The 27,467-nt window shown below is 67.1% G+C and overlaps 1 protein-coding gene across 4 annotated transcripts in view; it reads right to left on the bottom strand.

Moving 5' to 3' along the window:
- The window catches only part of KIFC2 (kinesin family member C2), a 29,568-nt gene extending 9,048 nt beyond the window's left edge, over positions 1–20,520 (bottom strand). The window contains exons 1-13 of one of the 4 annotated variants that reach the window (XM_075919930.2): positions 20,221–20,520; positions 13,571–13,658; positions 13,169–13,341; positions 10,492–10,744; positions 8,957–9,147; positions 8,166–8,231; positions 7,368–7,505; positions 5,970–6,167; positions 4,313–4,492; positions 3,893–4,040; positions 3,098–3,228; positions 1,717–1,828; positions 1,025–1,206 (exon numbers count right to left, since the gene is read on the bottom strand). In XM_075919930.2, the coding sequence (XP_075776045.2) occupies positions 1,025–1,206; positions 1,717–1,828; positions 3,098–3,228; positions 3,893–4,040; positions 4,313–4,492; positions 5,970–6,167; positions 7,368–7,505; positions 8,166–8,231; positions 8,957–9,147; positions 10,492–10,744; positions 13,169–13,341; positions 13,571–13,658; positions 20,221–20,295 (1,935 nt within the window). In that variant the 5' untranslated portion in view covers positions 20,296–20,520. The remainder of the gene's footprint in view (positions 1–1,024; positions 1,207–1,716; positions 1,829–3,097; positions 3,229–3,892; positions 4,041–4,312; positions 4,493–5,969; positions 6,168–7,367; positions 7,506–8,165; positions 8,232–8,956; positions 9,148–10,491; positions 10,745–13,168; positions 13,342–13,570; positions 13,659–20,220) is intronic. The other 3 variants (XM_089776117.1, XM_089776118.1, XM_075919934.2) reach the window with 3 other exon arrangements.
- Between the last annotated feature and the right edge of the window lie 6,947 nt (positions 20,521–27,467).

Raw genomic sequence — 27,467 nt, 5'->3', positions numbered from 1 at the left:
GCCGTTGCACAAAACCTCCCCTCCCCAGACAATTCTCTAGAACATCTGTCCTGCAGACACTTGCATGGAGCACTAGAGCCGGTGCCGTTCTGGAGCAGGAGGCCAGGCACGGCTCTAGACCCCTGCAGCACGTGTTTCGCTGCAGAATGCTCGCGCTGCCCTAGAACACCCGACACAGGCCACGCTAGAAGGTGCCACCCGAGCCACTGATCTAGAACAACCTGCCCTGCATCCTGATCTAGAACCCATCCTGCCCAGCGGTCTAGAATTTGTGTGCTCCTCCGCTGCTCCCCAGTGCCAGCGCTGTTCTGGCACGCTCCGGTTTCTAGATTGCTTCTCTCCCCTCTGCCACTCCCCCAGTTGCTCTAGAATGCCTCCCCTCCCTGTGCCCTGGGGCTCTCCCGTGCCGCCCCCCAGCATTCCGGAGTCCCCCAGTTCCCTCCGGCATTCCAGGAGGCTCCATCTCCCCAGGGCTCCGGTACACTACGTTCCAGCGCCACTCTCCTCCGCCCAGCATTCTGGATTGCTCCAGGTTCTGCCCCCCGACAAGCCCCCTCATGCCCGTTGGGCACGGCCAGCAGCCCCGGACCACTCCCCATGGCAGCTCTAGGGTAACACAGCTCTTCCGGGGAGCCCTCCCCACACCCGCACTAGAGTCCCAATCGCTGGGAGTGCCCGGGACAGAGCTCAGCACTGGCATGGCTAGGGGCACAGCAGCCCTGGCCCGGGCACGAGGGGCAGGGAGAAGCAAGTGTCTGCCTGCACAGTCCGGCATAGCCCCGCCGCTCTGAGGGGAAGATGCCCATGGGCCCCAGTTCCAAGGGGAGAGCAGACATGGCACCAAGTAACCAGGCCTGGCGTGGGGCAGAGAAACAGGCGGGGGGTGGCTCGGACGCAGCCCAGACACCAGCCAGCACTGCCAGGACGTCCCTGGGGCCCCGGCTGCCACTGCCTGGGGGTTGGGCGCTAGGGTGGCCAGGCCAGGGAGCCCAGGCCGGCCGGGAGGGGTCGGGTGGCAGGTCACCTCCTCTTGCGTGGCCTCCGGCAGGAAGACCCTGTCCAGGTCGAAGGTCCTCTCCTTGCCCTTGTAGCGGGCGGTGACGGCGCTGTGGCTGCCGGGCTCCGTGCTCACAGCCGTGCTCACCTCCCCCTCCCGCCGGTCCGCCTCCGTCACCGGCTTCATGCGGCACAGCACCCGGATGTGCCCTGGGGGGAGACGCAGCGTCACGCCGGGGGCCGCCCTGGAGACCGGAGCCCCCTGCCAGGGACAGCCGGGGGTGCGCCAGGCTGCAGCCCAGCCCCCCAGTGCCCAGGGCGCCTGGCACACCACAGGCCACGCTGACCCCTGGGGATTTGGGGAGGGGTCTCTGTTCGTGGTTGAGGGCCCTTGGGGGGACCCTCCTGGGCTCAGCCCCCTTCGGGGATTGGCGCAGGTGCCCGAACCCTGGGCAGGGCCACGGGTGGCTCACGGAGCCCTGGGGCCAGAGCCAGGACACGCCAGTGGGTGCCACGGGGGCTGCTCCCGCGAGTGTGAACCCCGGGGAGCAGGAGGCGGAGCACGGAGCCGTGGCTCCTCCCACACAGCTGCTCAGCCAATGAAACACGAGCTGTACCCAACCCGGGCCCTCTGGCAGGTGAGGGTGGGGCCCCTCCAACTCTGGCCAGAGCCCCCCCCCCCCGAATCCAGGCCCCTCCCCTCCCCTCCCCCCCCAGCACCTTTCAGCTCCAGCAGCTGGGCGTGGTACTTCTCCCGCAGCCGCACCTCCCGCTGGTATTTCTCCAGCAGGCCCTGGCTGGCCTCCGCCGCCTCGCCCGCCGCCCGGCACACCTGGGGCACAGGGCACCCCCTTGAACCCCCGCTGCTGCCGGGCTGGGGGAGCAGGCGGGGGCAAGGGGACACTGCCTCCCTTCCCTGGATGGGCTGCCCCGCCCCCTCCCCCCAGCACCCCCAGCCCCACTTCTCCCCCTGGGGCTGCCCTGCCTGCCCCAGCAGCTCCCTCCCCCCAGCCCCACTTCTCCCCCAGGGGCTGCCCTGCCTGCCCCACCAGCCCCACTTCTCCCCCAGGGGCTGCCCTGCCTGCCCCACCAGCTCCCTCCCCCCAGCCCCACTTCTCCCCCAGGGGCTGCCCTGCCTGCCCCAGCAGCTCCCTCCCCCCAGCCCCACTTCTCCCCCTGGGGCTGCCCTGCCTGCCCCACCAGCTCCCTCCCCCAGCCCCACTTCTCCCCCAGGGGCTGCCCTGCCTGCCCCAGCAGCTCCCTCCCCCCAGCCCCACTTCTCCCCCAGGGGCTGCCCTGCCTGCCCCAGCAGCTCCCTCCCCCCAGCCCCACTTCTCCCCCTGGGGCTGCCCTGCCTGCCCCAGCAGCTCCCTCCCCCCAGCCCCACTTCTCCCCCAGGGGCTGCCCTGCCTGCCCCACCAGCTCCCTCCCCCCAGCCCCACTTCTCCCCCAGGGGCTGCCCTGCCTGCCCCACCAGCTCCCTCCCCCCAGCCCCACTTCTCCCCCAGGGGCTGCCCTGCCTGCCCCAGCAGCTCCCTCCCCCCAGCCCCACTTCTCCCCCAGGGGCTGCCCTGCCTGCCCCACCAGCTCCCTCCCCCCAGCCCCACTTCTCCCCCAGGGGCTGCCCTGCCTGCCCCACCAGCTCCCTCCCCCCAGCCCCACTTCTCCCCCAGGGGCTGCCCTGCCTGCCCCACCAGCCCCACTTCTCCCCCAGGGGCTGCCCTGCCTGCCCCACCAGCTCCCTCCCCCCAGCCCCACTTCTCCCCCAGGGGCTGCCCTGCCTGCCCCAGCAGCTCCCTCCCCCCAGCCCCACTTCTCCCCCTGGGGCTGCCCTGCCTGCCCCACCAGCTCCCTCCCCCCAGCCCCACTTCTCCCCCAGGGGCTGCCCTGCCTGCCCCACCAGCTCCCTCCCCCCAGCCCCACTTCTCCCCCAGGGGCTGCCCTGCCTGCCCCAGCAGCTCCCTCCCCCCAGCCCCACTTCTCCCCCAGGGGCTGCCCTGCCTGCCCCCCCAGCCCCACTTCTCCCCCAGGGGCTGCCCTGCCTGCCCCCCCAGCCCCACTTCTCCCCCTGGGGCTGCCCTGCCTGCCCCACCAGCCCCACCTGGCTCCTGGCCTCCCTGATGGCCGCCTCGTAGAACTGGGAGAAGTCGCGCACTTGGCTGCGCAGGCTGCCGTAGCTCGATTTCATGCCCGTGAGGAGGGGCTGCAGCGCAGCCAGGCGGCTCTGGACCCCTGCGGGGAGCAGAGAGCAGGGGCAGCGCCCTCAGCAGCAGCCCCTTGCCGGTCCCCTCCGCCCGGCCCTACCAGCCCCCCCCCGCCCAGCCCCTCGGTCAGGGCTACCCAACACGCAGCCCACCGGTGGGAGCCCAACAAAACAGGAGCCGATAAAACGGTGGTTTTCGTGCTTCCGTTCCCGGACGGTCGTTGCTCGTTCCCGGCGCTGTCACGGGGGTGGAGGGGGCAGATGCTGCACTGAAATGGGGCCTGCGCGTCGTGCACTCTGGCCTTAACCTCTGCACTCATGCCTGTCAGCGTGAACGAAGCTATTTGCATAGATTTGCATATATATTTGCATGTCTATGCCACCACGCTTAAGTCGCGGCCCTCGGCATGTGCTGGGTGTGTCCCTGTGGCCCCCGGCCGGGGCTTCCCAAGTTGAGGAGCCCTGGTCCAGCCAGTGCCGCCCTCCCAACCCGTCCCTGGCTAGTCCTCGCCCAGCCCCATGCCAGTCCCCTCTGCCCAGCCCTGCACCAGCCCCCCGCCCGGCCCCCAGCTAGCACCCGCCGCCAGCGCCTAGCCAGTCTCCCCTATCCGCCTAGCCCAGCCCCTAGCCAACCCCCCCGCCCTGCCTGCCCCAGGATCCGCTCCCCCGGCTGGGCTCTGCTGCCCAGGGTACCTGCCAGCTGCTCCCGGAGCTGCTCCAGCTGCTGCTCCGAGCACTCCGTGGCCTCCTGGACGGCCGCCTCCTTCTGGGCCTCCAGGTGGCTGATTTCCTGCAGCAGCTGCCCCCGCAGCTGGGCCATCTCCCCCTCGTAGGCAGAGATCTGCAGGGGAGACCCTCAGTCGCCAGCCGGCTCGTCGGCCCCCCTGGCCTGGGGCAGCAAGGGAGGGACGGGGCTCTGGGGGGGGCTCCATTCCCCCCCACCCACCAGACCCGGCCCCAGGGGACCTGCGCCCGCTTTCCGGAGGGGCAGAGATATTGGGCTACCAGGATGCCCAACTGGGCCCCCCTGTGCCACAGCAGCCACCCCTGGAGGGATCTCGCTGGCCGCAAAGGGGTTCTGCCTGCTGGGCCATGGGTTCGAATCCTGATCACCTTGTGCCGCAGCCCGGCCGCCACCTCCTCCGAGCCCTGCAGCTGCTCCGCCAGCCGCTGGCACCGCGCGCCCTGGCTGGACAGCTGCTCCCGCAGCCCCCGGTTTCGCTCCTCGGCCTCCGCCAGGGCCCGTCGGGCTGCAGGCGACTCCACCTCCACCTCCACCATTTTGGTCACGTACTGAGGAGGAGAGAACGGGGGGCGGGGTGAGGGGCTGCGGAGTGAGGTGAGCAGATCGGGGGGCGGGTGGGTCTGTCCCCTCCACACGCGCGTGTGTGTGTGCGCCACTGTCCCCTGCTGGGGAAATCAGACCAATATATGTATGTGTGTGTGTGTGTGTGTGTGTGTCCTGCATTTCTGTGTATGTGTACACACACGTGTCCACACATGCATTTGCACCACTGCCCCCTGCTGGGGAAATCGGACCAATATATGCGTGTCACTGTCCTCTGTGTGTGTGTGTGTGTGTGTGTGTGTGTGTGTGTGTGTGTGTGTGAGAGAGAGAGAGAGACTGTCCCCTGCAAGTGTGTGGATGTGTGTTACTGTCCCCTACGTTTGTGTGAATGCGTGTGCACCACTGCCCCCTCCTGGGAGTATCAGACCTGTACGCATGTGTCTGTGCGTGTGTTGTGACGGCGCGTTGGGGGTCCCCCGTCTCCTGCACCCCCGTCGTGGCACGAACAGACTCCGCCAGCCAGTAGCACAGAGGGAGTTTATTGCTTCTCCAAGATACAGCCCAGCACAGATGCAATCTGGTTACAGGAACTGGGGCTAGGAGGCCTCAGGGCCCCCCCTTGAGATTGGGGGTGGCTGGGCCCTACAATCCCAGCTCCCCTCCCTAGCCCCTTCTCCCCTGCTTCCCAGACAGAAAGTAAAGCGCTCTTCCAGCCCTGCCCCCCAGACAGGGGCTGGTCTCCACCTTCCTCCCTTTGTCTCTTTCCCTGGGAGGCGACCTGTCGAACAGGTTGTGAGACCCAGGCCGTGCTACAAATAGCCACCAGTGGAGTCACCCACTGCCCAAGCCCAGCAACCAGCAAGGCACCCCCATACCCCACTGGGTTATAGAGCACACAGCACGGCCCCACTACGTCACGTGTGTGTGCGCTCAAGCACAGACCACAGCTCCCTGCTGGGGGTATCAGACCTCCACGAATGTGTGTGCATGCGTGTGTGTCTGTGCGTGTGCGCGCGCATGGTAGCACACGCCACTGCCCCCCGATGAGGGTATCAGATCTGTATGTGTGTGTGTGTGTGCGCGTATCTGTGTGTGTGCTTGCGTGAGCACACGCCACTGCCCCCTGCTGGGGAAATCAGACCAATATACGTGTGTCCCCAGTATCTGTGTGAGACTGTCCCTTGCAAGTGTGTGTGTGTGTGTCACCATCACCTGCGTTTGTGTGCACACGTACGCACCACTGCCCCCTGCTGGGGGAACCAGACCAATATATGTGTGTGTCCAGTATCTGTGTGAGACTGTCCCTTGCAAGTGTGTGTGTGTGTCACCGTCACCTGCGTTTGTGTGCACACGTACGCACCACTGCCCCCTGCTGGGGGAACCAGACTTGCACCCACGTGTGCTACAGGACAGGAGGCGCCTGCCCCCTAGTGGCCAAAGGGCAAACTGCGGCCCGAGTGGCTGGCCCGGAGCAGGGCTCACCTGCACGTCTGGGGGCCGGTTCCGCTGGGTCTCCAGTGCCAGCTGCAGCTCCCGGATGCGCTCGTCCAGCCTGTGCACCTCCTCCTCCTTCCGCCACTGCAGAGCGCTGCGCTGCCCCTCCAGCCGCACCAGCTCCTCCACCTTCTGCTGCAGCGAGGTCTCCAGGCGCTGCACGGCGGACCGCAGGCCCTCGTTCTCCTGGGCGGGGCGGGGCGGTTACAGGGCCAGGGCCATACCTGCCGCAGGCTCCTCAGCCACCCAGCCAGCCTGGCCTCCCTGGAGCGCTGCATGTGTGAATGCAGCCCGGGGCCCTGGTTCCCGCAGCACCAGAGCCTGCGGCGGCAGGCGGCAGAGCCCGTCCCCTTCGGAGAGCCCACGGGCCAGGGCTCCGCGCCAGGAACCTGTGTTCAAGTCCCCGCACCACGGAGATGGCCTGTGTGAAGTTGGGGTAAACTCGTGCCTCAGTTTCCCCTCTGCGTGATGGGGAAGCCAGCACTGCCCTGCTTTGTGGGGGAGGGGGAGGCTGGGGGGAGAATAACTGCACTGAAGACAAAGGGCGGGGACCAGACAGAACCCTTGAGCCGAGTACGGGCAGGGGGGCCCTAGGAGTCACTGTGGCGCTGGCAGGGGGTGGAGTAGGGACGGGGCAGGAGCAAGCCGGGCTCACCTCGGCCAGGCAGCACTAGGCTGGGCAGGGGGTTGTGCTAGGCACTGGGTGGGGAGGGGCGGGGCTGGCCGGGACAGGGGCGGGGCTGGTCAGGACAGGTGTGGGGCCAGGCTCACCTTGGGCAGGGGGTTGGGCTAGGCACTGGGCGGGGCAGGGGCGGAGCAAGGGCGGGGCCAGGCTCACCTCGGCCAGGGCGGCGCTGGGCTGGGCAGGGGGTGGGGTAGGGAGGGGGAGGGGCGGGGCTGGCCAGAGGAGGGGCGGGGCCAGGCTCACCTGGGCCAGGGCGGCGCTGGGCTGGGCAGGGGGTGGGGCTAGGCACTGGGAGGGGGCGGGGCCAGGCTCACCTCGGCCAGGGCGGCGCTGGGCTGGGCAGGGGGTTGGGCTAGGCACGGGGAGGGGCGGGGCCGGCCGGAGGAGGGGGGGGCGGGGCCAGGCTCACCTCGGCCAGGGCGGCGCTGGGCTGGGCAGGGGGTTGGGCTAGGCACTGGGAGGGGGAGGGGGGAGGGGCCAGCCGGAGGGGCGGGGCCAGGCTCACCTTGGCCAGGGCGGCGCTGGGCTGGGCAGGGGGTTGGGCTAGGCACTGGGAGGAGGCGGGGCCAGGCGCCGGGCAGGGAGGGGCGGGGCCAGGCTCACCTCGGCCAGGGCGGCGCTGGGCTGGGCAGGGGATTGGGCTAGGCACTGGGAGGGGGCGGGGCCAGGCGCCGGGCGGGGAGGGGCGGGGCCAGGCTCACCTCGGCCAGGGCGGCGCTGGGCTGGGCAGACACGGCTGCCAGCTGCTGCAGGAGCCCCTGGGTGACGCCCAGACTCTGCTTCAGCCCCTCGTTCTCCACCGTCAGGTTGTGGATCCGCTTCTCCGAATCCGTCACCCCCTGCGGGAAGGGGTGTTACTGGGGAAGGGGCGGGGAGCTCGGTGCCTCAGCCCCCCCCCCACACTGCTCCCGGGAGCCTCAGCGCCCCCCCACAAACGCTGCCCTTGGATCTGCATTGTGCCCCCACCCCCCGGCCTGCTTCCCTCTCTGGGCCTCCCTCCTCTTCCCCATCTTCCTCCCCGCAGGGCGGTAGGGGAGAGGGGCAGGGAGCACAGGGGTGGTGGGAGACAGTGGAGGAGGTGCAATGGGTGGGCTTGGCAGGTGGAGTGTCAGAGAGGAAGGCAGAGGGGCCGGGGGACTGAGAGACGGAGGGGCTGGGGAAGGTAGAATGGCCAGGGCTGGTGGGGGGGCAGCAGAGGGGCTGGGGGAAGGAGGCAGAGGGGCCGGGAGGCAGACGGGCCGGGGGGGCAGGAGGCAGAGGGGCTGGAGGCAGAAGGGCTGGAGGCAGAGGAGCCGGGGGGCTGGAGGCAGAGGGGCTGGAGGCAGAAGGGCTGGGGGGGCAGGAGGCAGAGGGGCCGGGGGGCAGAGGGGCCGGGGGGGCAGGAGGCAGAGGGGCTGGAGGCAGAGGGGTTGGGGGGCAGGAGGCAGAGGACCGGGGGCAGAGGGGCTGGGGCCAGGGGCCAGAGGGGCCGGGGGGCAGAGGGGGTCCTGTTTCCTCACCATCCCCATGCGCAGCCGCATCAGCTCCTCCTCTCGCTCCTCAATCTGCTGCTTCAGCTCTTGGACCTGGGGAGGCAGCGCAGGCGTCAGGCCCCACAGGCACTGCCCATGGATGGGTGTGGGGCAGGGCAGCGGGGCAGGCTGCTGGCGCAAGGCCCACGGCAGCAGGGCCACACAGGGTTCCCCTCTGGCTCCGGCCCAGGGCCCGTGCTGGGGAGCGGAAAGGCCAGGGGTTCACCCCGGGTTCCCAGGGACTCGTTCTCCCTGCCCCACATGCCCCACGAGAGGCGTCTCCTCCCTTGGGTTCCCCGCCCTGCCGGCTGCATCGTCCTGGCCCTGGGGAGTCTGCTGGCCCTGGTGTAATTACGCGCCCTGGGTGTCTCCTACCAGCGCTGGCTCCCGCCCGCCCGCCCGCCGGCCCTGAGTCTTGCCTGTCTATCCTGGGGCGCCTGCCAGCCCTGGGGCACCCACCAGCCCCGGCTCTCGCCTGCCAGCCCTGGGGCACCCACCAGCCCCGGCTCTCGCCTGCCAGCCCTGGGGCACCCACCAGCCCCGGCTCTCGCCTGCCAGCCCTGGGGCACCCACCAGCCCCGGCTCTCGCCTGCCAGCCCTGGGGCACCCACCAGCCCCGGCTCTCGCCTGCCAGCCCTGGGGCACCCACCAGCCCCGGCTCTCGCCTGCCAGCCCTGGGGCACCCACCAGCCCCGGCTCTCGCCTGCCAGCCCTGGGGCACCCACCAGCCCCGGCTCTCGCCTGCCAGCCCTGGGGCACCCACCTGCCCTGGCTCTCACCTGCTGGCCAAAGCTCCCCACCAGCTGCTGCTTCTCCTTCTCGCCGGCTTCCAGCTGCTGCCGCAAGCCGGCCAGGTCCTCCAGCAGCCCGGCCCGCTCCCCCTGCAGGGTGCTGATGGACTCCACCAGCCGGTGAACGCCCACGGGGCCCACGGGCAGGCGCAGGGGGCTGGCGGAGGGCGGCGTCACGCCTGGGGAGCAGGGGACGGGCGGTCAGGCCTGGGACGCCCACGGGGCAGCCCGACGCAGCCCGGCACAGAACGAACCTGCAGGCCGAGTGCTCGGGGGTGGGGATGTAACTGCAGTCCATGAAGCGATTCTCTGATAAGCAAACGCTTATAGGTTCATGCTACAGATGCTCCCCGCCCCAGACAGGGGCTGCTGCCACCCTGCGCTGCTGCCGCTGGATCAGAGGCAGCAGCACTGGGCCACAGGCAGCTGGTCCACGTGGGGAGCTGGTTTTTAAACTGGGTCCCCTCGCAGACCAGCTCCCGCCAGCCCCCCGTGCCGAGTGGCAGGGAGACTCCTTGGGAGTGGGGCCGGAGCGCACTGGCTGCCAGCCCCACACCCGGGGACTATAGACCAGTCGACTCACCGATACGAATTCACGCGGTTACTTGACTATTCACGTAACCCCCATGTACTGTCCCTAGCTGGGGTGTTGGAAGGAGAGGGGATGGGTCGGCGTGTTGGGTGGGTGGATGGTGTATTGGCTGGAGTGGAGGGGCGGGTGGGCTGGCTGGCTGGACGGATCAGTGGGGGATGGGCGAGTTGGGGTTCACTGGTGCACTGCAGACGGGGAATCTCCCTCCAGCAGAACGGGGTCCCTGCCACTTTGGCTCCAGGACTCAGTGCTTGGACTCCCCCTGGGCTGCCCACGAGGGCCGCTGGACCTGCTCAGCCCTCCAGGGGCGGCCACCCGGCGCCGAGACCCGCCAGCCACAGCCACCGGAAGGGGGTTGGGCAGCCCCCGCCCTTGAGGTGAAGGACCCCCCCTATTACCACCCCCTCCCTGCCCATGTGCCAGCAGGTTCCCCCGTCACTGCCGTGGCCAGCGACCCCCAGCCCCTGCAGCCCCTCTGGCCACAGGCAGGGGGCCACCTGCACACAGCCCCACAAGAGCAAGGTGTAAGCTGCATGGGACAAGGCGGGACCCCAGCTGGCAGTGCCCAGGCCTGGGCAGAGGGGGGGCCCAGCAAAGGGGGAGGGGGGCCCAGAGGGGCAGCCCAGCCGGCGGCACCCAGGCCCGGGCAGAGGGGGGGCCCAGAGGGGCAGAGGGGGGGCCCAGTAAAGGGGAAGGGGGGCCCAGAGAGGCAGAGGGAGGGCCCAGAGGAGCAGCCCGGAGGGGTGGAGGGGGAACCCAGCCGGCGGTGCCCAGGCCCGGGCAGAGGGGGGGCCCAAAGGGGCAGAGGGGGGGGCCCAGCTGGCTGCACCCAGGCCCGGGCAGAGGGGGGGCCCAGAGGGGCAGAGGGGGGGGGCCCAGCTGGCTGCACCCAGGCCTTGCACATCCCCCAGGCCGGGCGAGCGCTCCGCACCGTGCAGCGTCTCCAGCACGTCCTGCTGCTCGCAGACGACGCCCTCCAGGCTCTCGATGAGGCTCAGCTTGTCCTGCACCTGCTGCCGATAGACCCTCTTCAGCGCCCGCAGCTGCTTGCGGCGCCGGGTCTCCTCCCGGCGCAGGCGGGCGCGGTACTCGCCGGCCTGCCCCTGCAGCCGCTGCAGCTGGCCGTACTGCTCCAGGAAGGAGAGGAGGTGGGACATGACGGAGAGGAGCGGGGACTCGGAGAGCTGCAGGGAGCCGGGGGAGGAGCCGGGGCAGAGGGAGGCCGTGGGGACAGTGGGGGGGGGGAGCAGAAGCAGGTCACAGGGGCACATGGGATGTGAGGGGAGGAGGGGGGGTTTGAAGGAGAAAGAAGACAAAGCGATTAGTGCAAGCGGGGGGGGGGTGCTTAATGGATATGGGGGGGCAAGGACGCAGGAGACCTGTCCCTGCTGGGGGGGGAGGAGGCACTTCATCCACTCTCTTGGATCCCCACTCATGCAGTGGCACTGGCTCCGAGAGACGCCCTTGGCGATGGAGACGCTATGCACAGGGGACCCCAGCCAGCCCCCCACAGCCTGTGTAGCCCCCCGGGCTGGGGGTCCCTGCCAGCAATGGATCAGGGTGCCCTGCACTAGGTGCTGCACATGGGGCAGGCCCTGTCTGTCTCTAGGCTGCAGAGCGTGGGAGGAGAAGAGACTGTGCAGCTGGGGGGGGGGCATGCTCAGGCTGGCCACCTGAGTCCACACCCAGGGGTCCGGGCAGGTCACGGAGCAAGGGGCGGTCAGGGCTGAAGGATCCCAGACACACACACCCGCTCCAGCCCACGCCCATCCCCCCGTGACCCACAGAGACACAGGCCTGGGTCCCTCCCTCCTCAGCAAGCCCCTTCCGGGGAGAGGAGCAGAGACCCGAAAGCCGCTGGGGGGTTTGGCACACGGCCGGCAAAGTGAGCGGAGCCAAGGAGAGGGACGGCGGAGCCCTGGATGGCTCCCTGGGCCGGAGCACGGCCAGAGCTGATAGAGCCGGTCCAGGTGTGACCCGAGAACCCCCGTCACGCCCGCGAGGGGTCACAGCTGGATTGTACATTCCGGTGGTTCCCTGCCCAGCTGCTTAGCAGAGCGCTGCAGCCAGGTTTTGCGTTTCTCCTGGTGGTGCACATTCACACCCGCCTCGGTGCACACAACAAAATGTATCCCACACGTGGCTGGAAGAGCTTAGAGGGGTTGTATCCCCGAAGAGCCAAGTGTCCACACAGGCTCTGCGTGAGGGGCTGTGGGTGTTCGCTGACCGCGTGTGAGGAAGTGGGGAGTTTTGGGGGTTCAAAGGGGGGTGTTGCAGACAGGGGTGCGCTCAGTGCCTGGACCTTACTGGTTTAATGTGACAAAGGGAGAGGGGGGAGTTTGTTGTTTCAGGGAACAGCCCAGAGTTGGAGCCAGGGTGTCTGGTGTCCTGGTGACCTGGCCCTGCTTAGAGGACACGGCCGGTTCTGTCCAGAGGACAGACAATGGGCTGCAGAGAGGGACCCCGGCGAGGGGAGAACATTGGACGGGGAGGGAGGCGGAGAAGAGGGGCCCAGGTGACCCTCTTACCTGGGGAGAGACACTGGACGGGGGAGGGGCTGTTGCTGGGGGTATTGGAGGCTCTGCTGGGAGACTGGGGCTGTTTTTGGGGGGCTGAGGGCAGAGGGTCGCCACAGTGGAGGGGGCTCCCCGAGAAGGGGCTGCCGCACTGGAGAGGGGGGATCCGCCCAGGAGCCGAGGGGCCAAGTGTGGGCACCACCTGTGAGCTGTGACACCGCGCGCTCCCAACGCCTGTGCCCTGGCAGAACTGACAGCGGGTTTCCTGTTGCGCCAGGGCGGGGCGGGAGCACAGCAAGCTGCTGCGGCGGATGCCCACGTCCATAGCCAGTCAAGGGGGGCACGCAGGGAGACTGAGCACAGACACTGAACTCGGCTCGGGGACAGGCAGGGCGGGGTAAGGAGAGGCCGTGGGGGGCTGACAGGCGGGTGCAGACACCCAGCTAAGGACAAGCAAGACTCCCCCCCAGCCATGTGAGAGACGGGGGTGGGGGGGTGGGGTCACAAGGCTCCTCGCTGTCCAGGGCGCCCCAAGAATCATCACACCTGGCCACGGCCATTTGTGTTTCACACTCCTTGTTGCCATAGTGACAGGGAGGGAGTTGCCCTGATGGGGGGGGGAGACACTCCTTGTTGCCATAGTGACAGGGAAGGAGTAGCCCTGATGGAAGACACACCTTGTTGCCATAGTGACAGGGAGGGAGTGGTCCTGATGGGGGGGACACTCCTTGTCGCCATAGTGTCAGGGAGGGAATGGTCCTGATGGGGGGGGGGCACTCCTTGTCGCCATAGTGACAGGGAGGGAGTGGCCCTGATGGGGGGGGACACTCCTTGTTGCCATAGTGACAGGGAGGGAGTGGCCCCGATGGGGGGGACACTCCTTGTTGCCATAGTGACAGGGAGGGAGTGGCCCTGATGGGGGGGGACACTCCTTGTTGCCATAGTGACAGGGAGGGAGTGGCCCTGATGGGGGGGGGACACTCCTTGTTGCCATAGTGACAGGGAGGGAGTGGCCCTGATGGGGGGGGACACTCCTTGTTGCCATAGTGACAGGGAGGGAGTGGCCCTGATGGGGGACGCGCCCAGATTTACCTTCCCATCGGGGGGCTCTCCCTCCGAGGGGCAGAGCTTCCCCTCGGCAGCTTCCCGCTTGAGGGACAGGAATTCGGTGAGCGGCGTGGTGACATCCTCCAGGAGCCCGCTGCCAGGGCCAGCCGCCTCCTCCTCCTCCTCCGGGCCACTGCCTCGGTCGCTCTCGGAGCTGCCTGCGGGGGGACAGCGCTGAGATGGGGGAGCTGCCGAGACGGCTGTGCTCAGTGGCCCCCGGGCGAGCTCCGTCGCCCTGCGCCCCCCAGGACACAGGGGAGGGGAGGCACCACCCAGCTCGCTAGCCCGGCAGGCACAGACCCCCGCCCAGCGCTGCCGGGCCACGTGGGCAGCCGGCCAGCCGCTGGGGCTCGGAGCCACGCCAGGAGGGGAGGGGAGGCTACGTACTGTCCAGCTCCAGCTCCCTCAGCTCCTGCCACAGCCCCTCACACGGCCTGCGCCGCCTGGGCAGCTCCCCGGAGACGGCATCTGGGGCCTGGAGAGCGGGAGGGGAAGGAAACGTCTGTCAGCCACAGAGGCCAGGCCACGGAAACCCCCTGCCACAGGTCCGCAGAGCCCTCGCGAACAGCCCCCTCCAGAAACCCTCTGAACCCCCCCCAGCCCCCCAAACTTCCCCACAGAGCCCCTCTGAACCCCCCAGTCCCCCAAACTTCCCCCCAGAACCCTTCTGAACAACCCCCCAGCCCCCCAAACTCCCCCTGAGAGCCCCTCTGAACCCCCCATCCCCCCAAACTTCCCCCAGAACCCCTCTGAACCCCCCATCCCCCAAACTTCCCCCCAGAGCCCCTCTGAACAACCCCCCCAGCCCCCCAAACTTCCCCCCAGAGCCTCTCTGAACCCCCCAGCCCCCCAAACTTCCCCACAGAGCCCCTCTGAACAACCCCCCAGCCCCCCAAACTTCCCCCCAGAGCCCCTCTGGACAACCCCCCAGTCCCCCAAACTTCCCCCCAGAGCCCCTCTGAACAACCCCCCAGCCCCCCAAACTTCCCCCCAGAGCCCCTCTGAACAACCTCCCCAGCCCCCCAAACTTCCCCCCAGAGCCTCTCTGAACCCCCCAGCCCCCCAAACTTCCCCACAGAGCCCCTCTGAACAACCCCCCCAGTCCCCCAAACTTCCCCCCAGAGCCCCTCTGAACAACCCTCCCAGCCCCCCAAACTTCCCCCCAGAGCCCCTCTGAACAACCCCCCAAGCCTCCCAAACTTCCCCCCAGAGCCTCTCTGAACCCCCCAGTCCCCCAAACTTGCCTCCAGAGCCTCTCTGAACAACCCCCAGCCCCTCAAACTTCCCCACAGAGCCTCTCTGAACCCCCAGCCCTCCAAACTTCCCCACAGAGCCCCTCTGAACAACCCCCCAGCCCCCCAAACTTCCCCACAGAGCCTCTCTGAACAACCCCCCAAACTTCCCCCCAGAGCCCCTCTGAACAACCCCCCAGCCCCCCAAACTTCCCCCCAGAGCCCCTCTGAACAACCCCCCAGTATCTCCTGAACCTCCCCAGAGCCCCTCTGAACAACCTCCCCCACAGATGGTCCTCAGAGCCCCTCAACCAGCTCCCCCCATGCAGGGCCCCACAGAACCTCCCCAGGAACTCCCCAGACAGTGCCTCAAAGCTCCCATGGCCAATCCCCCACTGCAGAGCCCTCCAAAGACACCCCAGAGCCCCCCCGGCAGTTCCTCTTCGTGGCCAGTGCCACCGAGCTCCTCCCCTCGGGCCACAGACCACACCACAGGGCTTCCCACTGGAGCCCCCCCTGCCAGCCAGCCCCACAGAGCTCACCACTGCCAGTGGGGCTCCCCCCACAGCACCACCCAGCTTCGGACAGCTCCAAAGAGACCCCATGACACCCCCACAGCCCTCCATGACACCCCCTTCCTGGACAGCCCCACAGAGCTCACCACTGCCAGTGGGGCTCCCCCCACAGCACCACCCAGCTACGGACAGCTCCAAAGAGACCCCATGACACCCCCACAGCCCTCCATGACACCCCCTTCCTGGACAGCCCCACAGAGCTCTCCCCACAAGCCCTGGCAGAGCTGACCCAGCCGGGTGCAGCTGACGCCCTAAGCCGGAGCCATCTCTACACCCACAGTCTCTAGACACCTGGAGGCTCCCTGACCGCTCCCGACAGCACCCCATGCCTGGGGCCCGGCTGCACCCCTCGACCGACCCTCCCCCACGGGAGCATCGCCCCCTCAACGGGGCTGGGGACAGCCGGGTGCGGCGCTCACAAGCCAGGAGAACTAATGGAGAAGAGCCGGCCCTGCCCTGCCGCCACGTCACGTGCCCCCTCGCTGCCCGGCCACAGAGGACAAGCAGCTAAGCCAAGCACCAGGACAAGGCCGGAGAACCCCCCTCGAGCCCCCCCACCCCAGGCGGCCCCACAGAGCCCCCTCGAGCCCCCCCACAGAGCCCCCCTCGAGCACCCCACCGCAGACAGCCCCACAGGCCCCCCCCTTACACGGCTTTTAGCTGGGGGGGGGGCCCTGGTTTGGCTGGGGCACCGCAATGGCCCGGCCCCTCGCCCCTCTGTGTTGCTGGGGCCAGCAAGGGGGCAGAGAGGAGCTCAGCAAGGCCGGGCACTGCCTGGCCTCCCAGGGGGCAGCTGGCTCCCCCGTTGCATGGGTCCCGCCAGGCCGCTGCAGGGCACCCGGGCGAGCCGCACGGAGCCAGCGTCAGCCGGGGATGCCTTGATTCGGAGACTAGCCCTAGTCCTGCACCCCGGAGCACAACTGCCCCCGTTCCCGTAACCCACCCCCTGCCTCCCACCACCCGGGGGGGTATTGCCCGCGGCCCAGCCCCTAGTGTGTCCCGGCCCGGCTCTCAGCCGCACGCCAGCCCGGCCTGAGCCCAACCCAGCAGGGCCTCTGCCGGGAGCGCCTGCCTCTGTGCCCTGGGCCAGGGAGATGGACCTGCCAGTGGAGACAGGCCTGGCCCAGTGCGGGATTCAAACCCAGCCACGCCTCCCTGGACAAGCCATACGGCCCCGCTGGGCACGTCGGCAGCTCCCTGCCAACAAGCTGCAGCCGAGCCAGGGCAACCGGCCGGGCGCCAGAGCCAAAATGCCCAAGGGAGGAAAGGGGGCAGGCTCTCTCAGCACCCGGCCAGGCCTCCCTGGGGGGCAGCCCCCCGCCTGCTGGAGAGAACTGAGCCTCCCAGCAGCCAAAGAGCGCATGGGGCACCACACCTGGTGCTCCCGCCCGCCCCAGCTGAGGGGCCCAAAGCCCCTGCCAGGGGAGCACGAGGCCTGGGCAGCGCTCCCGGCCCCGGGGACGTGTCTGGCAGGCGCCAGCGGGGCTGGGCGCTGACCCATGGCCTGGCTGGGGGCTCCGGGATTGAAACAATCAACGTCTATTCAAGTAACAGACAAAACCCGGCCCCCAGCTGCCCGGGTGCAGAGCAGGGGCCCAGGACAAGACGGGCAGGGAAAGCCAGGGGCCTGAGCCCTGCAGACAGGCGGGGGAGACCCGGATCCAGCCCTGTTCGTGCTCCAGGTGCCCCCCCACCTGCCATGCTGCACCCAGCCCTGGGCTGATCGCCCGGCATGTGCCAACAGTGACGCCTGCACCCACGCTGCAGCAGCGCCAGTGCCAGGCAGGGCTGAAGGGACAGCCCCCCGTCACACTCAGGACCCATGCAGAGCGGAGGGATCCAGCCCCACTGGCCCCCCACCACACAGCCCATGGGCTCAGACTGTGCCCCGGGAACAGGACTGGGCCCCAGGGGAGCTGGCAGAAGCTGGGGGAAGGGCAGGGGAAGTGCCCCACTGGCTCCAGCAGGGCTGCCCCCCTCTCGGTGGGGGTGGATCCCTCACCTCCAGGCCTGGCAGCTCCTGCTGGCTCATGGGTGCCCTCTGCAGGGGGGGGCGAGCCGGGCGCAGGGATGCCACGGCCCGGGCGGCCCAGACGGGCACTGAGTCGGGCAGTGGCTAATTGTACTCCCAGCTGGGGCAGTGCGGGGTGCCCTGCGAGGGCAGAGTGAATGAACCCCCATCTGCTGACCCTTTGCTGAGTCAGACTGTGGCCAGGCGGCTCCTTCCCCCCCTCAGAGCCGGCCCTAGGAGGCCAGCCCCCCTCCCCAGGCCTCACACAGGTCCCTCGCACGACCCATCTCTCCCGACCTCCTTCCCCTGGCGCTTTCCTGATGTGCGGGTGACGCCTGAGTCAGTCCCGCTTTGGGGGCTGGTTGGAGGGAGGGTAAGAGCCTACTCCTGCTGCCAGCTGAAGGATGGGCTCCTTTAGCCCGCCGAGGAGAGGATCTAGGGGGTGAGCTTTGCATTCAGCAGGGGGGAGCCGTCCTGCATGGGGAGAAGGCCAGAGCTGCTCTTTGGGGTCCCAGGACCGGGGCCTCTCCATGCACTTTGCTCTGAGCCAATTGGGAAAGGCGCCTGCTGCCAGGGAAACAGAGCGGGTGCTTGGTTACCACGGCAACAGATGCCTTTGACATTCCATCAGGTCATGATGGAGACAGATCGACTGGCACTCTGGTTCCCATCACTGCAAGTGACCCGAGCCCCCTCCACCCTCCCGGGGCACGCCAGGAGTAAGAGGGACCCCTCTGGTGAGGGGCAGGCGCCCCCAAGTCTGCAACGGGCGGGGTCCAATCCTGCCAGCCCTTCCCACGCGCGCAGTGTCGCCTGCCGCTCCCCTGGGCTGCGCCCGGCAGTGCCAAGCTGACCTGGGATGGCCCCATCAGAAGCGCCCCAGCTCCAGTCTACCAGGCAGCCCCAACAGCCGCAGCCCCACAGCCCCTCGGGCAGCCGGGGGGCCTCCATCACCCGCCTGGATCGGGGAGCAGGCTCCCCACGAGAGAGGCAGCCACAGCGGGGGGGGGGGGTGAATCCAGTCCCTCCAGCAGCAACCTGGGCACCTGGCATTAGGGGAGCCAGGCTGCCGCGGGGGCCGGGACAGGGGCAGACAGCAGGAAGGGCTGTGGGGCTGCGAGGGGGAGGGATCGACTGACTGTCCAGCCCGAGGCAGAGCAACCCAGTTTGGGCAGGGGACAGGGACCAGCCCAAAGGGCCGCAGCCCGGAACGGCCCAGCTGGGAGCACGCTGGAGAGCCTGGCGGGACGGGTGGCGCATCCCCATCCCTGCCGGGAATCCAGAGGGCTCAGCCTGCCTCCCAGGCACAGAAACCACCTGCGTGGGCCGGCACTCAAGGGACGCCTGGCGGGAGGGCTGCAGCTGGGACGGCAGGACGTCAACGGGGCTAAGGGGGAGCCCAGGGCTGGGCTGGCAGGGGCTGCGGGCTGGGAGTGAGGGGCACCAGCAGGGCTGGGGGGGAGCCCAGGGCTGGGAGGGAGCCCAGGGCTGGGCCGGCAGGGCTGCGGGTCGGGAGTGAGGGGCACCAGCAGGGCTGGGGGGGAGCCCAGGGCTGGGCCGGCAGGGCTGTGGGTTGGGTGTGAGGGGCACCAGCAGGGCTGGGGGGGGAGCCCAGGGCTGGGGGGGGACTGAGGGGCACCGGCAGGGCTGGGGGGGGGGAGCCCAGGGCTGGGGGGGAGTGAGGGGCACCAGCAGGGCTGGGGGGGGGAGCCCAGGGCTGCGGGCTGGGAGTGAGGGGCACCGGCAGGGCTGGGGGGGAGTGAGGGGCACCGGCAGGGCTGGGGGGGGGGTGCCACAGACAGGTGCAGGAAGCAGAGTGGATGGATGCCGGGGGCACCGCTGGTAGAAAGCGCCATCCCTCCCCCTCCCCAGAGGTGGCACTGGCAGGTGCATGATTCTCCCCCCTCCCCGCCACCGTGACTGAGCCCCCAGGGCAGCCCCATACCTGTGGCGGGGCACAGCGGGAGGGGTGCGTGGGAGCAGGGGTGGGGGGGAAGAGAGAGAGGGGTGCCCGGGAGTGGGGGCAGGGGCACAGTGGGAGAGGGGCACGAGGGGGGAGCACAATGGGAGCGGAACACGGGGGGCACAGCACAAAGGCTGCCTGAAGGCCGGGGGCACAGAGGAGGAGTGAGGGGGGGGGCACAGCGGGAGGGGTGCATAGGAACCGGGGTGCACGGCGGGAGAGGTGAGCGGAAGAAGGGGCCGGGGGGCATGGTGGGAGGGGGGCTTGGGGCACAGCAGGGGAGGGGGCAGGTGCAGACACCCCCATCCCTGCCCAGCTACCTACCCCCAGTGGGGGGGGGGAGATGAGGGTGCCCAGGAGAGAGAGGGCGGCACAGCATAAGGGGTGCCTGAGTCGGGGGGCACAGCGGGAGGGGTGAGCGGGAGCAGGGTGCATGGTGGGAGGGGGGCAGGGTGGATGAGGGAGAGGGGTGCCCAGGAGTGGGGGGCAGGGGCACGGCGGGAAGGAGATGGGGGGCACAGCACAAGGGGCGCCCGGAGACGGGGAGGAGGGGTGAGCGGGAGCAGGGGCCGGGCGGGAGGGGGGCACGGGGAACAGCAGGGGAGAGGGCAGGTGCAGATGTCCCCATCCCAGCCCAGCTCCCTACCCATGACGAGGGCACAGTGGGAGCGGGGGGAGGGGAGATGAGGGAGAGGGGTGCCCAGGAGTGGGGGCAGGGGATACAGCGGGAGGGAGGTACGGGGGCACAGCACAAGGGGTGCCCGGAGTCAGGGGGGGCACAGCGGGAGGGGTGAGCGGGAGCAGGTGCCGGGGGCACGGCGGGAGGGGCCCGGGGCACAGCGGGGAGCGGCGGGGCAGGTGCCGGGGGCACGGCGGGGGGGGCAGGTGCCGGGGGCACGGCGGGGGGGGGGCAGGTGCAGACGCCCCCCGGCCCGGGCCCTACCTGCGGCGGGGGCGGCGGGGCGCGGCGGGGGAGGGGCGGGGCAGGTGCCGGAGGCACAGCGGGGAGCGGCGGGGCAGGTGCCGGGGGCACAGCGGGGAGCGGCGGCGGCAGGTGCCGGGGGCGCGGCAGGTGCCGGGGGCACGGCGGGGGAGGGGGGGCAGGTGCCGGGGGCACGGCGGGGAGGGGGGGCAGGTGCCGGGGGCACAGCGGGGAGCGGCGGGGCAGGTGCCGGGGGCACAGCGGGGAGGGGGGGCAGGTGCCGGGGGCACGGCGGGGGGGGGCAGGTGCAGACGCCCCCCGGCCCGGGCCCTACCTGCGGCGGGGGCGGCGGGGCGCGGCGCAGCAGCGCGTACACGATGTAGACCAGCAGCGAGTAGAAGGCGAACATCGGGGCGGCGGGCGCTGTCCAGCCCCGGGGCCCCGCACCGCCCGCACCGCCCCGCACGCCCGGCAGCCGCAGCGCCTCGGAGCAGGCCCAGAGCCCCGCCCGCCTGCGCTGCGGCACCGCGGGCCCGGGAGGAGCCGCCCACGGGCCCCCCCGCCGCCTCGCCGCGCTCAGAGCAGACACGTCCCCCCCAGCCTCCTCGTGCCGCGGGCATCGGGCGCACACGGGCCCCCCCGGCCTCGCCGCGCCCCCCGCAGCCGCCTCACGCTCATCAGGGGGCAGACACAGCCCCCCCCCCCCCGCCTCCTCCTGCCCCGGGCAGGGGACAGACGCAGCCCCCTTCCCCCCCCCCCCCCCCCCCCCCCCCCCCCCCCTCCCCTGCCTCCTCCCCCCCCCGCCTCCTCCCTGCCCCGGGCAGGGGGCAGACACAGCCCCCTTCCCCCCCCCGACGCCTCCTCATGCCCCGGGCAGGGGGCAGACACAGCCCCCTCCCCCCCAGCCTCCTCATGCCCCGGGCAGGGGGCAGACACAGCCCCCCTCCCCCCCAGCCTCCTCATGCCCCGGGCAGGGGGCAGACACAGCCCCCCCCCCCGCCGCCTCCTCATGCCCCGGGCAGGGGGCAGACACAGCCCCCCTCCCCCCCAGCCTCCTCATGCCCCGGGTAGGTCCTTTCCAGCGCCAAGGGTCTAGCTTCGACGCCCGCCCCTCTGGGAAGCCGTTTCCTTGCCCGGGGGGTGTACAGTGCGGTGAGCGTGTAACCCCCGCACCTAGGCTATGTCTCCACGCGCGGCTTCTTGCGCCAGAAATATGCAAATGAGGCTAAGCATGGAATATCAAGCCTCATTTGCATATCTAATAAGCTGCCATTTTTGCACAAGAGGCTCTTGCACCAGAAGGAGCTGGCTACACTGCCCCTCTTGCGCAACAAAACCCCTCTTGCGCAACGCCGTGCTTCCTGAAAAGTCATCGCGTAAGGGCGTTGTGCAAGAGGGTTTTTCTTGCGCAAGAAGGGGCAGTGTAGCCAGCTCCTTCTGGTGCAAGAGCCTCTTGTGCAAAAATGGTGGCTCATTAGGTATGCAAATGAGGCTTGGCGATATTCCATGCTTAGCCTCATTTGCATATTTCTTGCGCAAAAAGCCACGAGTGTAGACATAGCCGAAGTGTGGGTCACTTTCCCAGGGAGGGGCACTTAGACCACTTACAGCGAGATAAGAACAAGGGAGCTCTACAGCCTAAGCTGGGAGCCAGCTGGCTTTTAGCTCAAGCTGCCTAGGTGCCTACACTGAGCTCTAGGGGCCCCAGGTTCAAATCTGCCCGATGGCAATTACACAAACAACTGTATTGACCATCTTGCTGGTAAGGTCTGTGGGGAGAGGGTGTAGGGGGGCTATAGTCCTCCCCTGATTTCTATACAGGGGCTTGCTTTCCCCATCCAGGGCTCTTACTGGTACACAGCCTGAGGACTTTGAGAGTGGCAGGGAGTTTGTTTCTAAAAAGATAATGAAGGCTCATGAGATGACCCCAGCATTGTCAGTCACTCCTGTCGAAAGGCCAGAAACGAATGACCGGTGAGAATGGAGAGAGGTAACTAGCAGCATCTGCCTCCTCCCCACCCTGCCCTATAATTGTCACCAAAGTCCCCCCACCTCGTGCACTGCAGGTTCTCTGGATGGCATTGCTCCAGGTGGGGGGTCTGGGCAGTGCTGGGGGCTAGATACCCCTGGCCCCGCCCCTCTGCCTAAGGCGCCCCCCTTCCGGGAACCGGGGCCCCACCTCTTAGCCCAGAAACCCCGCAAGGCTGTCGGCTCCCCAGCTCTTCAGCATATTTGGAAATGATCTGGAAAAAAGGGGTAAATGGCGAGCTGGCACAATTGGCAGAGGACATGTGCACAGAGCGACAGGGATCTCACTAGCCAGGCGGACTGGGCAACACGACGGCAGATGAGATTCAAGGCTGAGAAATGCCGAGTAACGCACCAGGCAACCTATCACCCCAACGACTCAGGCAAATGAGGGGTCTACATTAGCCAAACCCATCAATGGAGAAGAGATCTTGGAGCTGCTGTCTGCAAATCTCTGCTGCGTGTCAGGTGGCCATCAAAAAAGCTGTCAGAGAACTGGGACTCATCAGAAAACAGAAAATAAAGGCAGAAAATATCACATTGTCTCTGTATAAATCTTTATTGGAAGCTGGGCAGATTTGGTCACCCCATCGCAAAAGTGCTCCACTTAGGAAGGAACAATCAGTTTCACACACACAGAATGGGAAGCTGAAGCAAAATGCAGGACAATGTAGCACTTTAAAGACTAACAAGATGGTTTATTAGATGATGAGCTTTCGTGGGCCAGACCCACTTCCTCAGATCAAATAGGAAGTGGGTCTGGCCCACGAAAGCTCATCACCTAATAAACCATCTTGTTAGTCTTTAAAGTGCTACATAGTCCTGCATTTTGCTTCAGCTACACCAGACTAATACGGCTACATTTCTATTACTATTTTACAGAATGGGAAGCGACTGTCTAGGAAGGAGCACGGTGGAAAGGGATCTAGGGGTTAGAGTGGACCACAAGTTGAATATGAGTCAGCAGTGTGATGCGGTTGCAAAGAAAGCAAACATGATTCTGGGCTGCATTAACAGGTGTGTTGTGAGCAAGACACGAGGAGTCATTCTTCCGCTCTACTCTGCACTAGTTAGGCCTCAGCTGGAGTATTGTGTCCAGTTCTGGGCACCACATTTCAAGAAGGATGTGGAAAAATTGGAAAGGGTACAGAGAAGAGCAACGAGAATGATGAAAGATCTAGAGAACATGACCTATGAAGGAAGGCTGAAGAAATTGGGTTTGTTTAGTTTAGAAAAGAGAAGATTGAGGGGGGCCATGGGAGCTGTTTTCAGGTATCTAAAAGGGTGTCATAAGGAGGAGGGAGAAAACTTGTTCATCCTGTTCTCTGATGATAGAACAAGAAGCAAGGGGCTTAAACTGCAGCAAGGGAGGTTTAGGTTGGACATTAGGAAAAAGTTCCTAACTGTCAGGGTGGTGAAACACTGGAATAAATTGCCCAGGGAGGTTGTGGACTCTGCATCTCTGGAGATATTTAAGAGCAGGTTAGATAAATGTCTATCAGGGATGGTCTAGACAGTGCTGGGTCCTGCCGTGAGGGCAGGGGACTGGACTCGATGACTCTCGAGATCCCTTCCGGTCCTAGTATTCTATGCTTCTAACACAGATATATTGGATTTGGAAACAGAGCAGCGCAGCAGATATTATTAGGAGTCCTGAACACAATCCATGTCAGGAGTGAGTAAAATGACCAGGACTTTGCAGTTTGAAAAGAGGTGATTAAGGGGAAGCTCTATAAAATCATGACTGATGTGGGAAAATTGAATAAGGAGGTGTTATTTACTCCAACACAAGAACTAGGAGTCACTCAGTAAAATTAATAGATAGCAGATTTAAAAAAAAAAAAAGTATTTATTCACTGTCAACCTATGGAACTCCTTGCTAGAAGATGCTGTAAAGGCCAAGACTATAACAGGGTTAAAAAAAGAACTAGATCCATTCACGGGGAATAGGCCCCTCAGTGGCTATTAGCCCATGTGGCCAGAGATCCAGAACCATGTTCTGCATGTCCCTCACCTGTTTGCAAGAAGCTGGAAATCGGTGACAGGGGAGGGATCACTGGATGATTCCCTGTTCTGTTCACTCCCTCTGGGGCATCTGGCATTGGTCACTGTTGGCTGACAGGACACTGGGCTGGACGGACCTTTGGCCTGACCCCGTCTGGCTGTTCTGAGGGTCTGACATTGCCCCTGCAGCAACCCACTAGACCCTACTGCCTTCCCTGAGCTGAGATAGAGCCCAGGAGTTCTAATGGGGTCCCTCCCCTCCGCAGAGTCAGTAGCAGAGTAAGAATATATATGGCAATTTTAAACCTAGGGGCACGTCTACACTAGGGAACTATTTCGTAATTAGTACATTCAACTTAACTCCTGATTTAACAAAATGGAACTAGCGTGTCCACGCTATGGGGAGCCTCCTGTGACATAGCGGGGGTGCCGTCTACTGTGTCACCTTGTGTTTCTGCCTGTCTGTATTGTGGTGTGTGGTTCCCAGTGACTCACTCCAAGTGTGTATTGGCCCTAGACACCTAAGGGCCAGCCTCAGAGGATAACTGTTCCCGGAGAATGAGACAAAGGGGTGTAGGCAGGGCTGCCTGGGGGGGCCAAGTGACCAGTTGCGGGGAGTGTGGGTTAGTCTCGGCTGGGTAGGATGAGGAGGGGACACTGGGAACCAGGAACGGGGGGGGGTTCAGGGCCCATGAGCCCTTCCCCCCGAGAGGAATGTGGCTGCCTGCTCCCGGGGCCTGTGCTACCGTCGCTCCTACGCTGCGCCGTGTCCCTGAGAACCAATAAACCTTCTACTCTACTGGCCGCCCGAGAGTCCCCTCTGGCTGCAGACGGGGGTGCAGGGTCGGGGCTCGCCGATGCGCCATTACACCTCAAAATGAGTCTGCGGCAGGCTCCATTACCGTGGACACGCTACCTCAGACTCGGAGCCCCAGGAAGCACTGGGGAGTAATTCGTTTGAATGACTCTGGGGAGGAGCGATTTTGAAACAGCAGCACCGGACCACGCCCGCAACCGCTATTTCGGAATAACGCTTCCAGACTTAGCGCCACTCCTGAGGAAAAGCGGGAGTCCGGAGTTTGAATTAAGCGGCCCGTTATTTTGAAATAACAGGCTTGATAGTGTGGATGCTCCACTTGTAAGTTCGACTGGGGGGGGTCAGTGCTAAATACAGTCTTAGTGGAGACCAGGGCTGTCAGTGTGCAACCACACTGCACCCGCAGCGCGACACAGGCGTTGCAATTTGAGCTACACAAATGCTGTTGCTTATTTCCAGTCAGTTTCAAAATAGATCGCTCTTCCGAAGCGCCCCGTACTCCCGGGGGTGGGGTTTGCAGGGCCGTCGGACTAGCGAGCCTGTTCCATTTTGAAATAACGGGGGCGCCCAAAGACGGGGAACAGCAACTCCGGGCTACCCGAGCGTAGACGTCCCCTCAGTGACTTCCCACAAGGCGTCAAAACATGTCAGCAGGAGCGATGAGTGGATGGAATAGTTATAGGAATTCCCCAAGGGCTCCTCTCAGCTCACTGCTCAATATCTGCCAGGAAACTCGAGGAGGTGAGAGACACCTCTTCACAGCCGGAGCCAAATGCCACTGGAGCGACTGCAAAGAGGCTGGGAACGGGCAACAGGAAGATTCCTGGTTCTGTTCCCTCCCTCGGGGGCACCTGGCATTGGCCACCGCGGGCAGACAGGACCCTGCGCTGGATGGACCTTTGGCCTGACCCCAGCTGGCCGTTCTTGCGACATTTTAGGCAGGACCAAGCAGCAGCAGAGGCCCGCTCTGCAGGTGAAGATGATAGCTGGCTGGTCCTGCAGCGGGGGTACCCCCAGTAGCCTTCACTGAAGGGCCAGGGGCTGGAGGCTGGGAGAAGGTGGCGGGAGAGGGGAATGATCCGAGCGGATACGTTGCCGCGCTCTCTGCTTCCTGCTTCTCGCAGGGCTGGCCTTCGGGCAGTCGGCTTTCGCTTGCTCTCGCATCAGCCGGCCAGGCAGCGTGCACGAGGGAGCTGGGACACCGGCCTCGGGGGGTGGCGGCGCAGACTCCCTGGCAAAGCCGGTGCCATGCGCTCCAGGGGACGCTGGGGGGTGGAGCGTGCCTGTCCCTGCAGAAGGCTGGCCGGGCTGGGGAGCGCTGCCTGTGATTGGAGGGCTGCCCCTGGCGGGCCCACACAAGGCTCCTTCCCGCGAGGTGCCTATCCAGCCCTTGCTCCCCGGCAGGCCACGCAGGTCCCCGGGCAGGGGCAGGTACGACCAGGGCGCCCCGTAGCCTCGCCTAGTTCAGCTAAACAGCCGGAGCCCCTGGAGTCTCACTGCCAGGCAGGGTTCCCGTCTCACCAGCCCCCTTGAACTGGGGCACCAGAGCCAGAGGCAGGATCCCAACAGCCCCTTCCACCTACCCGGCTGCCAGCTTCCTAGTAAGGCAACCCGCAGGGAGCCCCCGGAGCCCGCCGGCTTCTCTGGATCAGGCCCCTGTGGCCGTGGGCCCGCAGCGCAGCGCATCCTGCATGGCCCCCGCTGCGCCCGGCCCAGGACTCCTGCCTTTCCGGCAACACGGGCCCGATTGCCGCTGCTACCTGGCAGGTTTGTCCAGCCCAGTCTGAGGAACTGCCAGGGACGGTGACACCACAACCGCCCTGGGACCGTCCCCGAGCGCAGGCCCCGCAGCGTTGGGGGAGCTCCCAGGGACTCCAGCCCTGGCCTCACCCAGCAGGGGGCGCTGTGGGGAGAGGGGCAGACGCGCTGGCTCGGGGTGCTCCCTGCTATCCTGCCCCAGTCTGTCCCAGCAGGGGGCGCTGTGGGGAGAGGGGCAGGCGCGCCGGCTCGGGGTGCTCCCTGCTGCTCTGCCCCGGTCTGTCCCAGCAGGGGGCGCTGTGGGGAGAGGGGCAGGCGCGCCGGCTCGGGGTGCTCCCTGCTGCTCTGCCCCGGTCTGTCCCAGCAGGGGGCGCTGTGGGGAGAGGGGCAGGCGCGCCGGCTCGGGGTGCTCCCTGCTGCTCTGCCCCGGTCTGTCCCAGCAGGGGGCGCTGTGGGGAGAGGGGCAGGCGCGCCGGCTCGGGGTGCTCCCTGCTGCTCTGCCCCGGTCTGTCCCAGCAGGGGGCGCTGTGGGGAGAGGGGCAGGCGCGCCGGCTCGGGGTGCTCCCTGCTGCTCTGCCCCGGTCTGTCCCAGCAGGGGGCGCTGTGGGGAGAGGGGCAGGCGCGCCGGCTCGGGGTGCTCCCTGCTGCTCTGCCCCGGTCTGTCCCAGCAGGGGGCGCTGTGGGGAGAGGGGCAGGCGCGCCGGCTCGGGGTGCTCCCTGCTGCTCTGCCCCGGTCTGTCCCAGCAGGGGGCGCTGTGGGGAGAGGGGCAGGCGCGCTGGCTCGGGGTGCTCCCTGCTGCTCTGCCCCGGTCTGTCCCAGCAGGGGGCGCTGTGGGGAGAGGGGCAGGCGCACCGGCTCGGGGTGCTCCTGGCTCACTTCTGCAGCAGGCAGACGCTGCCGCTCTCCTTGGCCGCGCAGGGTCTCACGGCGCGAGCCGGACGCTCTTTACCAATGAAATCCAGACCAGACTGTG

Source organism: Pelodiscus sinensis, chromosome 2, assembly GCF_052426305.1.
Source record: "Pelodiscus sinensis isolate ZL-2025 chromosome 2, ASM5242630v1, whole genome shotgun sequence".
NCBI classification, from domain to species: domain Eukaryota; kingdom Metazoa; phylum Chordata; order Testudines; family Trionychidae; genus Pelodiscus; species Pelodiscus sinensis.
This window is presented reverse-complemented; position numbering and strand designations above follow the sequence as displayed.